Source organism: Miscanthus floridulus, chromosome 7 (assembly GCF_019320115.1).
Source record: "Miscanthus floridulus cultivar M001 chromosome 7, ASM1932011v1, whole genome shotgun sequence".
Lineage (NCBI taxonomy): Eukaryota > Viridiplantae > Streptophyta > Magnoliopsida > Poales > Poaceae > Miscanthus > Miscanthus floridulus.
Window position 1 is genome coordinate 86,000,785 of NC_089586.1, and position 13,858 is coordinate 86,014,642.

General features: G+C 48.1%; 1 protein-coding gene across 1 annotated transcript; it reads right to left on the minus strand.

The window, feature by feature from the left end:
* Positions 1 to 416: 416 nt before the first annotated feature.
* Positions 417 to 998, minus strand: LOC136463666 (heavy metal-associated isoprenylated plant protein 47-like). Its single transcript, XM_066462644.1, has 2 exons — positions 905 to 998; positions 417 to 798 (listed from the first exon to the last, which is right to left on the minus strand). The coding sequence occupies exons 1-2, from the start codon at positions 908 to 910 to the stop codon at positions 442 to 444; spliced, it is 363 nt and encodes a 120-aa protein (XP_066318741.1). The 5' UTR covers positions 911 to 998; the 3' UTR covers positions 417 to 441.
* Between the last annotated feature and the right edge of the window lie 12,860 nt (positions 999 to 13,858).

The following is a 13,858-nucleotide window of genomic DNA, read 5'->3' on the forward strand; positions in this document are numbered from 1 at the left end:
GACCTGGCCGCTCGAGGTCTGGCCCGAGGTATGGCCTCACCTTTCATTTTTCTTATCCTCACAGCAAGTGCACATGAATAGACACTCATATAAGCTGAGTCATTTTGTAACCAATTTTTGAAATGTGATTAATTTTGTATTACTTTTAGCATTTATTATGGGACTTTGAATTTATTTAATTTAGTTGAAATAAAGCCGAGCATAATTAAATCTAACAGATATAGTTAGATCATCATTATTATTGACACGAGCTGCTGGTTTATATAACCGCATAACAAATTGCACATTATATGGCAACGCATAGAGTTGATTACTGGCAGAAAAACTAAAATATGTACTACTCGGATCCTACCCGTAGGTACGTACTCCGTATGCAATGGTCTGTTGTTGTCCACTTGTCTCTGCGTTATGGAGGCTGGAGCAGGTGGTGTCCTGCCGCGTCTAGCAGCCGTAGCAGTAGCACCGGTAGCCGACAGGGTGGCAGCAGTGGTGGTAGAACATAGTGACCGGCTGCGGCTGCGGGTTGGATGGCGCCGCGGCGGCCGCCGCCGCCGCCGGCGGCTTCTTGTCGTCCTTCTTGATCACCTCGCCGACGTGCAGGAGGTCCGCGTGCCCCACCTTCTTGCGCAGCGCGCTGGTGAGCTTGATGGAGTCGACGCCCTCGCCCATGACGACGACCTTGTCCCTGCCTTCGCCGTCGAGCGCCATGGAGTCGACGCCGCCCGTGGCCGCCGCCAGCGCCATGGCCTTGGACCGGCACTTGTCGCAGCACATGCACACCCTGATCACGATCTTTTGCTGCGCGGATCGACGACGACGTTAGCGTTTGAGCCAAAGAACAGATCAGATCAATACCTGCTGCAAATGCCAAACAATCGGTGCGGTGCGGCTATGGTATGCGTACCTTCATTTTGCTGAGCTCAAGGTAATCGAGGATTTCTTGTGAGACCTGTACCTACGTTGCTGCACGTAGAAAGAGACCTGAGAGCAGGAGTCTGCTGTGCTGCGACCTGAGAGCAGAGCCCGTGCTGTGGTGTAGTACTATTATATAGTACTCCAGCAGTAGTCCAGCTGTGTAATGTAACGCTGGGTGACTTATCTCGGCATTGTTGAGTTCTTTTCCATCGAATATTTGATATATGTACGAAGTATCAAATATAGAAAAAAAACTAATTATATAGTTTGTGATTAATTTACGAGATAAATCTTTAAGCCTAATTAGTCCATGATTTGATAATATGGTGCTACCGTAACACATGTGCTAATAATGGATTAATTAGGCTTAATAGATTCGTCTCGCGGATTACTGACGGATACTGTAATTTATAATATCCGAATACCCCATACAACACCTCCATGTGACACCGATGTGATACCTAAAACTGCTCGATTTACATAAGTCCCTAATTTGTCTGGGTGCGATGCTGGAGAGGTTAAATCGTACGGTGGGGCAGGGGCATCTTTGACGTGACCTGAGTCCGCGGCGAGGCGAGTACGCATGCACGTGGCTCATAGAGTGAAGACACGCTTCTTCCTCCGATCCGGCGAACGGCGAAACCACATGTTCCTTTCCTTCCTTCCTTCCTCTGGAACGCGAATGATCATCTGCTAATCCTCAAACTCCGCTGTGTGAGTGCTTAGTTTTTCTCTAATGCTAGCTCTCAGAACTCTATATATCTCAAGTCGTAATTCTGTTAGTAGTAATCACGTCTTAGGTCAGTACTCAGTAGCCGGACGATCGACGACCTGCTTGCTAATGCTAAACTCTCCTGACGTATCTACGTTTCTTGTTCAACAGCTGGTGGGATGGGATGGGATGCCTCTCTGGCTTGCGGATACTACCAAGGTCGTCCTGTGCTCCTTTTCCAGATGATTTGTCTGTGGTTGGTGCCCGCTTGGTGGCCTTATTATTATCAGTGCTTTTCAATGATTCATGAGGGCGGTCGTTGGTCCACAGATTGTACTCTCTTTGTTCCTCTCGATCTGAATAATTAATGTTACTACGTGGGAGCTGACCTGAGCTTGACCTGGCTCCAAGTCAAGTCAACCATTGGATTGATTTCATTTAGCGCGTGGGCTGTTAGGAAATACAGTAAGTGACATGTTCATCTTCCTATTAGTTGTCCTAAACTAAAAACACCTGCGTCTGGCTTTGCCGCGCCAATGTCGAGCTAGCCATGTATATATACAGAGGGTTAACTAAAATCCGTTGAATTTTCCACCTTTGGATTCAACATCGCGGCATCTTTCTACCATGGTCAGCGGCACATCTTCGCTAACAAGTTGACCATGAACTCTAGGTTCAAACAAGGTTTCAGGTTCAAATTATTAGGAGTGAGGGGTTTTGTGGGGAACTTTTGGTTCAAATTAAGGCTATAGAGCAATGGTCGAGGGAGGCCACCGACCGAGTCGCAGGGGCACTGGCCTAGTGAATAACATGGTGGTGGAAGCCACCAAGGCCAAATTTGAAAGCAATGGGGGAGCAAAACCAAAGGACCAAAAATGTGTTATGAAAATTTAAGGTGTTAACTAAAACGGTAATGCTTGGTTGACGGCGTCCGGACCGACCCCACGTGTGTTACGCTCAATAAAAAAAGGACGAGGCGGGGTCCCGCACCTTGGGAGTGCATGCGGCTACTCATTCGGGGTGTATGCGGCACATGGGGCTGTGCATGCACGTGGAGGATTGGCTGCCTGCTGTGTCCGCTGTTGGCTGGACTAGCCGGTCAAACCTAGGGCCGGCCCTGAGGGCGGGCAAGCGGGGCAACCGCCCTAACCCCCGCCCCAGGTGTATACACTCAGTACATAGTTGTATCGGTTTATGGCTTGGTTGGCTCGTTAAGGCCTATGACAGCCTAGCAAGGAAGAGCTGGAGATTGGCGTTCCCAATTTGTCGACTCTATGACTGCGACTCCTCGATGCCTACGGTCCACGCGAGCGACGCCGATGGAACCCTCGCGAGTCATGACTCGTCATCTCGGAACCAACTCGGCAAATCCCCGAACGCGATGCAGCAAATGCTTCGTGCAGTGTGAGAAAAGAATTATTTGAGATCTACAATGTCTCAAGAGAGGTTCAACGTTACAAATTGCATTCATCAGTGTGATCAACAATACAGAGCAATTATTTTCTAAAGATTTTAGCAAAATTTATTGGGGTCGGTGGACCTCGTAAAAGAGGCCGAGCTCTGTCTTGATCAGAAGAAATTTTTAGGTAATTTAATATATATGAGTTGTTTTTTATGAATATTTAAGTGTTTAGTAGTAACATTTTGTCGTTCATGGTCTCAAAACAAAACATTTCGTGTTCATGTATTTTTTTTCTCGAATATGCAAAAGAGTTTCATCGTTCATGTATATATAAGGGCCCCGAATCTTGGGTTCGCCCCGGGCCCTGAAAACTCAAGAATGACCCTGGTTGCAAGTGTATGTTTTAAATGTTTCAACTGTTTTAAACGTATATTGCAAGTATTTTATCTAAATGTTGCATATCTTGCACTTACATGTATGTTGCAAGTATATGTTTTAAATGTTTCAGCTGTTTCAAACGTATGTTGCAAGTGTTTTATCTGGATGTTGCAGTGGCCATACACATATATTGCAAGCGTATGTTTGTAAATACTTTAGTTGTTTCGGACATATATTGTAGCAAATGCTTTATGTTGCAAGTGTTGCATGACCAAGCGCGGAAAGTGGGAGCAGGTGGAGGTGGTCCTCTCGTGCGTGTGGGAAGCGAAGCGGGTGCGGCGGCCCCCACATGCATGCACAGGTGCACGCGTACCGTAGTAGCAGACGAGGCCAGACCGGTAGGCGCAGCAGCGCGCGGACAGGTGCGGCAGCAGCATGTCGACGGGCAAGCAGGAACTGCATGTATGCGCTATGGGGCCTGCCCAGGCAAAGTGGGAGGCGGAGGCGCATGTCCCTTCCGTTGGCCGCATGCATCTAGGTAAGTGCGTCTCCTGTGTCATTTCCTGCCGCATGTAGAGGGAGCGCGTCAGGTGCGTGGGCTGGCAGTAGGCGAGGGCATCCGGATGTCCGAGCGCTAGTTATTCTTTTTTATTGCCTTCAAGATTCCTATGGAATTGTTGGAGTTAAATTTGTCTCGATTTTGTTGCCTTTTTCTCAGAGGAAAAATGTGATCGTAATGTAAACTTGGCGGCAATACAAAAAAAGGACCAGAATACATGATGGAATTTGGCCCATTAAGCTAGTGGCTACAAACAAAAATAAAGCCCATCTGACTCTATATTCATCGTCGGCTCCTCGCCAAGAAACCACGTCCACGTCGCCCAAAATAGCCACGACCGTCCGATCTTCCATCGTGTGGCCCGGATTGCTTGCGGCCGCTTCGTTTAGAATCTGCTTTTTTCCAGCTCCTTGTTGCTCTCAGTGGATTCTACCAGCTTCTATTGTTGAAAGCTCTAGTTTGGTTTTGGTGAATTGATAAAACCCTAAGTGCTAACCTAGTTTATCAAAGTGATTATGAGATAGGTAGCACTACTGTGGGGGTATGGCCCCCAAGACATGGACTGCGCCCCCAGGGGTGGCCCGGCCCACAAGGTTAAGGCGTGCACGGCGCTGCTCGGCGTGCACCGCAAGACATTGTATAGTACCAAATATGCTACTTTACTTGTAACCCTACCTCCTCCAGAGTATATAAGGAGAGGTAGGGGTCCCCTAGCGGATAGGCTACATCAAGCTACTTGGTCATCCAGATCAATACAATACACCAAAGACACATGACGTAGGGTATTACGTCGATCAGACGACCCGAACCTGTCTAAATCGTTGTCTCTGCGCCTTGTGTCACCATCCGGTTCCTGATTACACGCACCCCCACCGACAAATCTACCATCGTGGGATACCCCTTGGTGGACTGCCGAGCGTATTCTGTCGACAATTGGCGTGCTAGGTAGGGGTGTGCACTTGATCCATGGCGAGCCAGATGGACCTCAAATCAACAACGCGTTTTCGTCATCAATCTCGTGGAGATCCATGCCGGTCGACGACGATGATTCATCGCTGCTACACCAGCCTCCGCGACAGCAGATCCGATCTTAGAACCACCTCCGAGGTCGCCTTCACCAACAACTCACCGCCCACCGGGTGTTCACCGTCAACGCCGACCAGATAACGCCATATGCCGCCGACCAGATGCTCCGTCCAAAGCTAAGTCACGCTTTAATATTCTCCTAAATATTCTCCAATCTCCGTATATCGCCATGATGTTTCTTCGAACGGTTTTCTCCATGTTTGCTCTCCAAACGATTTTCTGAACCCTCTAACAGTCATGTTGATGCTCGGATGCCTCTAGAAACGGCCCTGTCTCCGGCTCCTCCCTACACGTGCTATGGGCTCCACGCTCTGCGTTATGGGTGGTCGGCAGCGGCTCCTTGGTCACGCTTGTTCCTCCTACACGTGCACGGTCTCCGCACTCGACGTTATGGACTATGGGCTAGCTAGGGCTGGAGACTCAGCTACACACTAACTGTTCGGGCGGTTTATATTAAACATAAATATATTTTCACGCCAACTGATCGCCGAACTGCATAAGCCGTTTCATCATCATTGCTGATTTTTCTCCGGAGTTTATTTATTTGTACATCATGTACTACCCGTTCTAAATGTTTGTATTGCAGGATCATCGTCTAGGTGATCGGACCACCTGGTGCTCGGACTTCTCCACCGATCAACTGGTTGGCTCACTTGGTTCATGGACTCCGTCGCCGACCAGTTGATCGGACTGTTCGTCGATCGTTTCTACTCAATGTTCACTTCGCCGCCGACTAGTCGACCAGACTATTCATCGCTCGTGCTTCATCGCTAGCGACGCCAGTTACTCCTCGGCCCTCGGATTCTTCGTGCTCGAGGACTAAGTGGGCACACTTCACCGCACGGACGTCGTCAGCTACGTCGGTGCTCAGACCTCACCGCCTATGCCGGGCACTCCTCGGTGCTCGGACCTCGCCGCCTACGCCAAGGACTCCTTGGTGCTCGGACATCGCCGCCTACGCCGGGGACTCCTCGGTGCTTGGACCTCGCCGCCTACGCTGGAGACTCCTCGCTCCTCGGTGCTCGGACATCGCCAGCGATGCCGGGGACTTCTCACTCCTTGATGCTCGGTCATCGCCAGCGACGCCGAGGACTCCTTGCTCCTCGGTGCTCGGTCATCGCCAGCGACATCGGGGACACCTCGCTCCTCGGTGCTTGAACATCACCAGCGACGCCGAGGACTCCTCGCTCCTCGATGCTCGGTCATCGCCAACGACGCCGGGGACTCCTTGCTCCTCGGTGCTCGGTCATCACCAGCGACGCCGGGGACTCCTTGCTCCTCGGTGCTCGGTCATTGCCGCCTACGCCGGGGACTCCTCGCTCCTCGGTGCTCGGTCATCGCTGCCGACGCCGGGGACTCCTCGCTCCTCGGTGCTCGGTCATAGCCGCCTACGCTGGGGACTCCTCGCTCCTCGCTCCTCAGTGCTCGGTCATCACCGCCGACGTCGGGGACTCCTCACTCCTCGATGCTCGGTCATCGCCACCTACGCCGGGGACTCCTCGCTCCTCGCTCCTTGGTGCTCGGTCATCCCCGCCTATGCCAGGGACTCCTCGGTGCTCGGTCATCGCTAGTGATGTCGGGGACTTCTCGCTCCTTGGTGCTCGGTCATCGCCGCCTATGCTGGGGACTCCTCGGTGCTCGGTCATCGTCAGCGATGCCGAAGACTCCTCGCTCCTCGGTGCTTGGTCATCGCCGCCTACGCCAGGGACTCCTCGCTCCTTGGTGCTCGGTCATCGCCGGCTATGCCGGGGACTCCTTGCTCCTCGCTCCTCGGTGCTCGGTCATCGCCAGCTACGCCGGGGACTCCTCGCTCCTCGGTGCTCGGTCATCGCTGCCGACGCCAGGGAGTCCTCGCTCCTCTGTGCTCGGTCATCGCCGCCTACGTTGGGGACTCCTCGCTCCTCGCTCATCAGTGCTCGGTCATCGCCGTTGACGTCGGGGACTGCTCGCTCCTCGATGCTTGGTCATCGCCACCTATGCCGGGGACTCCTTGCTCCTCGGTGCTCGGTCATCACCGCCTACGCCGGGGACTCCTCGGTGCTCGGTCATCGCCAGCGACGTCGGGGACTCCTCGCTTCTCAGTGCTCGGTCATCGCCGCCTACGCTGGGGACTCCTCATTCCTCGCTCCTCGGTGCTCGGTCATCACCGCCTATGCCGGGGACTCCTCAGTGCTCGGTCATCGCCAGCGACGTCGGAGACTCCTCGCTCCTCGGTGCTCGGTCATCACCGCCTACGCCAGGGACTCCTCACTCCTCGGTGCTCAGTCATCGCCGCCTAAGCTAGGGACTCCTCGCTCCTCGGTTCTCGATCATCGCCAGCTACGCCGGGAACTCCTTGGTTGGTCGGACATCGCCGGCTATGCCGGGGACTCCTCGGTGCTCGGATCTTGTTACGTCTCATAGGTGTGCTATCAAGCTGCTCCATGCTGTTCGGATCAGGGTGCTGATCTTGGGTAGCACGTCTGGGGTCTTGATACGCACATGTCGGATGATGTTGGCAAGCTTTTAGACTTCTTTTTCTTTGACCCTATTACAAGATTCATTCTTCATCTTCTAGCAGGCTCAGGGACTAAGTGGGCACACTTCACCTTGTGGTGAATGTGCTTGTTCTCATCTCGAGGCTATGCCCGAGGACTGGTTGCCTACTCGGCTGGTTTTCTACTTTCTGACCCTGGCACCACGTGACTACGTCACCTACTGTCAGGCTCAGGGACTAGCTGTGGGGGTATGGCCCCCAAGACATGGGCTGCGGCCCTAGGGGTGGCCCATCCCACAAGGTTAAGGCATGCACGGCGCTGCTCGGTGTTCACCACAAGACATTGTATAGTACCAAATAGGCTACTTTACTTGTAACCCTACCTCCTCCAGAGTATATAAGGAGAGGTAGGGGTCCCCTAGCGAATAGGCTACATCAAGCTACTTGGTCATCCAGATCAATACAATACACCAAAGACACAGGACGTAGGGTATTATGTCAATCAGATGGCCCGAACCTGTCTAAATCGCTATCTCTGCGCCTTGTGTCACCATTCGGTTCCTAATTACGCGCACCCCCACCGACAAATCTACCATCGTGGGATACCCCTCGGTGGACTGCTGAGCATATTCTGTCGACAACTACTCCAAGTGATGAAGCAAATAAAGATCATGACATGATGATGGTGATGGCATGGTGATGATCAAATGCTTGGACTTGGAAAAGAAGAAGGAAAAACAAAAACCACAAGGCAAAGGTGAAATTAATAGAAGCTTTTCGGTTTAGTGATTGAGACACTTAGAGAGTGTGATCACATTTAAGATCGACAGCCATACTATTAAGAGGAGTGAAACTTGTATCAAAATGCGGTTATCAAAGTGCCACTAGATGCTCTAACTCATTGCATATACATTTAAGATCTAGTGGAGTGCTAACACCCTTGAAAATATTTATGAAAATATGCTAACACATGTGCACAAGGTGATACACTTGGTGATTGGCACATTTGATCAAGGGTGGTGAAGTTACGGGTCAAAAGGAGCTATTTCATATTGACCGGACTCTGCCTTAGGCAGTGACCAGACTCTGACCCTGTGTCTGGTTAGTGGCGTGCAGTGAATGCTACCCTCGGTCCCTTGACCGGACGTTGAAGATATAGAAGGACCGAAAGCACAGGAGGTGCGTCCGGTCACCTAGTGACGTATGCTGACGCAAGCAACATAGAGAGGCTGAGTTGACCGAACGCTGGCCTAGGTCCGATCATGAGCCACCAGATGCATACGGTCGTAAAAAAGTCTCTGGAACCTTACTGGAAACGACCAGACTCCAGTGATGGAGCGTCCATTGAACCTAAGAAGGTAGATCTAAATTGGCATCATTTTGTGAACATTTCTCATTTGTGTCATCCATTGAACCTAAGAAGATAGATGAAGCTTTGAAGGATGTTGATTGGGTCAATGCTATGCATGAAGAACTAAACAACTTCAAGAGAAATAAAGTATGAGAGTTAGTTGAGAGGCCTATGGATCATAATGTAATTGGAACCAAGTGGGTCTTTTGGAACAAGCAAGATCAAAATGGGATAGTAATAAAGAACAAAGCAAGATTAGTGGCTCAATGTTACACTCAAGTTGAAGGTCTTGACTTTGGAGAAATATATGCCCCGGTTGCAAGATTGGAAGTAGTTAGGATCTTGTTAGCCTATGCTTGTGCCCACAACATCAAGTTGTACTAAATGGATGTCAAGAGTGCATGGTTACATCAATGAAGAAGTATATGTTAAGCAACCTCCCGGTTTTAAAGATGACAAGAAGCCCAACCATGTGTACAAGTTGAGAAAGGCTTTATATGAATTGAAATAAGCACCAAGAGCATGGTATGAGAGATTAAGGGATTTCCTACTCTCTAAGGAATTCAAGATGGGTAAGGTTGACACTACTCTCTTCACCAAGAAGCTTGGAAATGACTTGTTTGTATTGCAAATCTATGTTGATGATATCATATTTGGGTCAACAAATCAAGATTTTTGTGAGGAGTTTGGCAAAATGATAGAAAGTGAGTTTGAGATGTCCATGATTGGAGAGCTTAGTTACTTTCTTGGTCTTCCAATCAAGCAAATGAAGAATGGCACATTTGTGAGTCAAGGCAAGTACATCAAAGATAAGCTCAAGAAGTTTGGAATGGATGATGTTAAAGCTATTAGTACACCAATGGGGACAAATGGAAGCTTGGATAGTGATACTAATGGCAACATGGTAGATCAAAAGATGTATCGGTCTATGATTGGAAGCCTACTCTATGTGACCGCATCAAGGCTGGATGTGATGTTTAATGTATGCATGTGTGCTAGATTTCAAGCCTTACCAAGAGAGTCATTTGAAGGCAACAAAGAGAATATTAAGGTACTTGAAGTATACACAAAATATTGGATTATGGTATCCCAAAGGAGCAAGATTTGAGTTGATTGGATATTCAGACTCCAATTATGTGAGATGCAAAGTTGAGAGAAAGAGCACATCGGGCACATATCAACTATTGGAAAGATCACTTGTGTCTTGGCCATCAAAGAAGAAAAATAGTGTAGCTCTTTCAACCGCCGAAGCGGAGTACATTTCGACCGATAGTTGTTGTGCTCAATTACTTTGGATGAAGGCTACCTTGAGTGACTTTGGAATCAAATTCAAGCAAGTGCCATTGCTATGTGACAATGAGAGTGCCATAAAGCTCACCAACAACCCGTTTCAACATTCAAGAACAAAGCATATAGATGTCCGCCATCATTTCATAAGAAATCACCAACAAAAAGGCAACACTTGATGAGAAGAGGTTTTACAAGCTAATGAATGAATTGAACATACTTGACTTTTCCAATATGTATTGATGCACCCCCATTATATGACATGCCTCTCCTTCGAGCAAAGCAAGGTAAAGGTGATTGACATGTCATTCATCCATTACTAAGGACTTGTTTAGTGCATCTAGTCATTCATATCATGTCTTAGGCTCATTCATGAAAATCAAATGAATTTGATGCGTGTATGGTACCACTATTGCTTGTATGCTTAAAATGATCTAGTGGTAGCATATGACATGTTTGTGGGCTTGTAAACCTAGCGCTTAATGTAGAAAATGAGCTATAAGTGTTTAACTTAACATGGTGCATGATAACCCTCTTTTGGAGGTGTGATGATCAAACCGAGTTAAATATCTTTTGCAAGTAATCTAGATTGAACTAAATTGAGAAAATGATCCTCACTTCACATGGTTTCACCTCAACCTAACTAAAATTTGAGCTCGCCTTTTGTGCTAATTGTTAACAAAGAGGGAGAGAAATTCACAAAGATAGTAAGATTAGGGGGATAGCAAGATTAGGGGGAGCAAACAAATGAAATGATATTGTAAGGGAATCAATCAAAATTGTACACAAGTAGGGGGAGCAAGCTCATAAATATGTATGTTACATTTGAATGTGCATTTCATATATTTTCTTGCATGGCACAAGTTTTAAATTTCAATATCCATGCTTGTGTGGTGTATGCTAGTTGTAGGTTTGAATGATAAAATGAAAAACTAGCATGCATAGATTAAGTAACTAGATTTATGTTCATTTTATGGAAACTATACCCTTGCTTCTAATGTTGATCTCATGGGGTTTTCTAGTTTTTGTGTATATCTAGTTACTAATGGTGCTAAGGATGGTATATTGGTGCACTCCGATAGGTATCACGCTTCAAAGGTCCATCTTTTATACCGTTGCATCATTTGGTAGATATTGTCTCCTATATTTCCTATCTAAGCATATGTGCAAGCTACAATCCAAACTCCTAGCACATATGTAGGGGGAGCAATTGCTACCATTTGGGATTCATGAAACTTGTCCATATCTTTTTACACATGGTAAATATGCTTGGGAAAGCAACATGGATTCAATTGAATTTTAATTCATATCTTTGTGAAAGGGTTGTCATCAATTACCAAAAAGAGGGAGATTGAAAGCTCTAGTTTGGTTTTAGTAAACTAATGAAACCCTAAGTGCTAACCTAGTTTATCAAAGTGATTATGAGATAGGTAGCACTACTCCAGGTGATGAAGCAAATAAAGATCATGACATGATGATGGTGACGGCATGGTGATGATCAAATGCTTGGACTTGGAAAATAAGAAAGAAAAACAAAAAGCTCAAGGCAAATGTGAAATTAATAGAAGCTTTTTCGGTTCAGTGATTGAGACACTTAGAGAGTGTGATCACATTTAAGATCGATAGCCGTACTATTAAGAGGGGTGAAACTCATATTAAAATGCGGTTATCAAAGTGCCACTAGATGCTCTAACTCATTGCATATGCATTTAGGATCTAGTGGAGTGCTAACACCCTTGAAAACATTTGTGAAAATATACTAACAAATGTGGACAAGGTGATACACTTGGTGGTTGGCACATTTGATCAAGGGTGGTGAAGTTATGGGTCAAAAGGAGCTATTTCGTATTGACTGAACTCTACCTTGGGCAGTGACCAGACTCTGACCCTGCGTCTGGTCAGTGGCGCATAGTGAATGTCGCCCTCGGTCCCTTGAACGAACGCTGAAGATATAGAGGGACCGAACGCGCAGGAGGTGCGTCCGGTCACCTAGTGACATACGTTGACGCAAGCAACAAAGAGAGGCTGAGTTGACCGGACGCTAGCCTAGGTCCGGCCATGAGCCACCGGACGCGTCCGGTCGCGAAAAACTGTCTTTGGAACCTTATTGGAAATGACCGGACTCCAGTGATGGAGCGTCCGATCACTTTGAGCAGCGGGTCCGGTCGTAACTTAACACGTGGTGTGAAGCAGACTAGCCGTTAAGATCGAGCGCTCAGCATTTGAAGTTGATGACACGTTGAAAGCTCTAGTTTGGTTTTGGTAAATTGATGAAACCCTAAGTGCTAACCTCGTTTATCAAGTGATCATGAGATAGGTAGCACATTCTAAGTGGTGAAGCAAATGAAGATCATGACATGATGATGGTGATGCCATGGTGATGATCAAGTGCTTGGACTTGAAAAGAAGAAGGAGAAAAACAAAAGGCTCAAGGCAAAGGTATAAATAGTAGGAGCTATTTTGTTTTGGTGATCAAGACACTTAGAGAGTGTGATCACATTTAGGTTCGATAGCTGTACTATTAAGAGGGGTGAAACTCATATCGGAATGTGGTTATCAAAGTGCCACTAGATGCTCTAACTCATTGCATATACATTTAGGATCTAGTGGAGTGCTAACACCCTGGAGAATGTTTGTGAAAATATGCTAACACATATGCACAAGGTGATACACTTGGTGGTTGGCACATTTGAGCAAGGGTTAGGAACTTCACCGGTGCCCTAGATAGAAAAGATGGAGGTCACTATAAGTGACCGGACGCTGGTCTCTGAAGGACCAGCGCGTCCGGTCAGTAGCAGCAGAAAAAGCGCAGCGTCGGTCATCGATCGGACGCTGGCGCTGAAACGACCGGACACTGGCTGGCTACGTCCGGTCACACTGACATGGTCGCGCATAAAGGAGTCGCCGAGTGACTGAACACTGGGTGTGTCCGGTCAAGCATGACCGGACGCGTCCAGTCGTGAAAAGTCATCTCTGGATGCTTACTGGAAACGACCGAACGCTAGGGTTCAGCGTCCGGTCACTTTGAGCTGCTGTGTTCGGTCGTCACTTGACCATTGAGATCGGGCAATCAACATTTGAAGAGAGGGGACACGTGGCATGCATCGCATGACCAGACGCTGAGGTCTAGCGTCCTGTCGATATGACCGGAGCGTCCGGTCACCCCGTGTTGTGCCCAGTGAAGGGGTACAACGGCTCTATTTCGTGGGGGCTTCTATTTAAGCCGCATGGCTGGCTTAAGCTCACTCTCTTGGCCATTTGTATTGACATAGAATCCTTTTGAGCTTAGCCAAAGCCCTCCCACTCATCTCCATCATTGATTCATCATCTTTGTGAGATTGGGAGAGAATCCAAGTGCATTGCTTGAGTGTTTGCATCTAGAGGCACTTGGTGTTCGTGTTTCACTGTGGGATTCACTTGTTACTCTTGGCGGTTGCCGCCACCTAGACGGCTTGGAGCAGCAAGGATCGTCGAGCGGAGGTTGGTGATTGTCTTTGGCTCCGATCGTGGTGATTGTGAGGGGTTCTTGACCTTTCCCCGGTGGAGAGCCAAAAGGTACTCTAGTGGATTGCTCATGGCTTATGTGATCCTCATCTTGTATTGGTTGTGTGGCACCCTATCGAGGGTTTGGCGTGTGATGCTAATTAGCGCGTGAACCTCCAAGTGAGTGAATCGCCACAACGAGGAGTAGC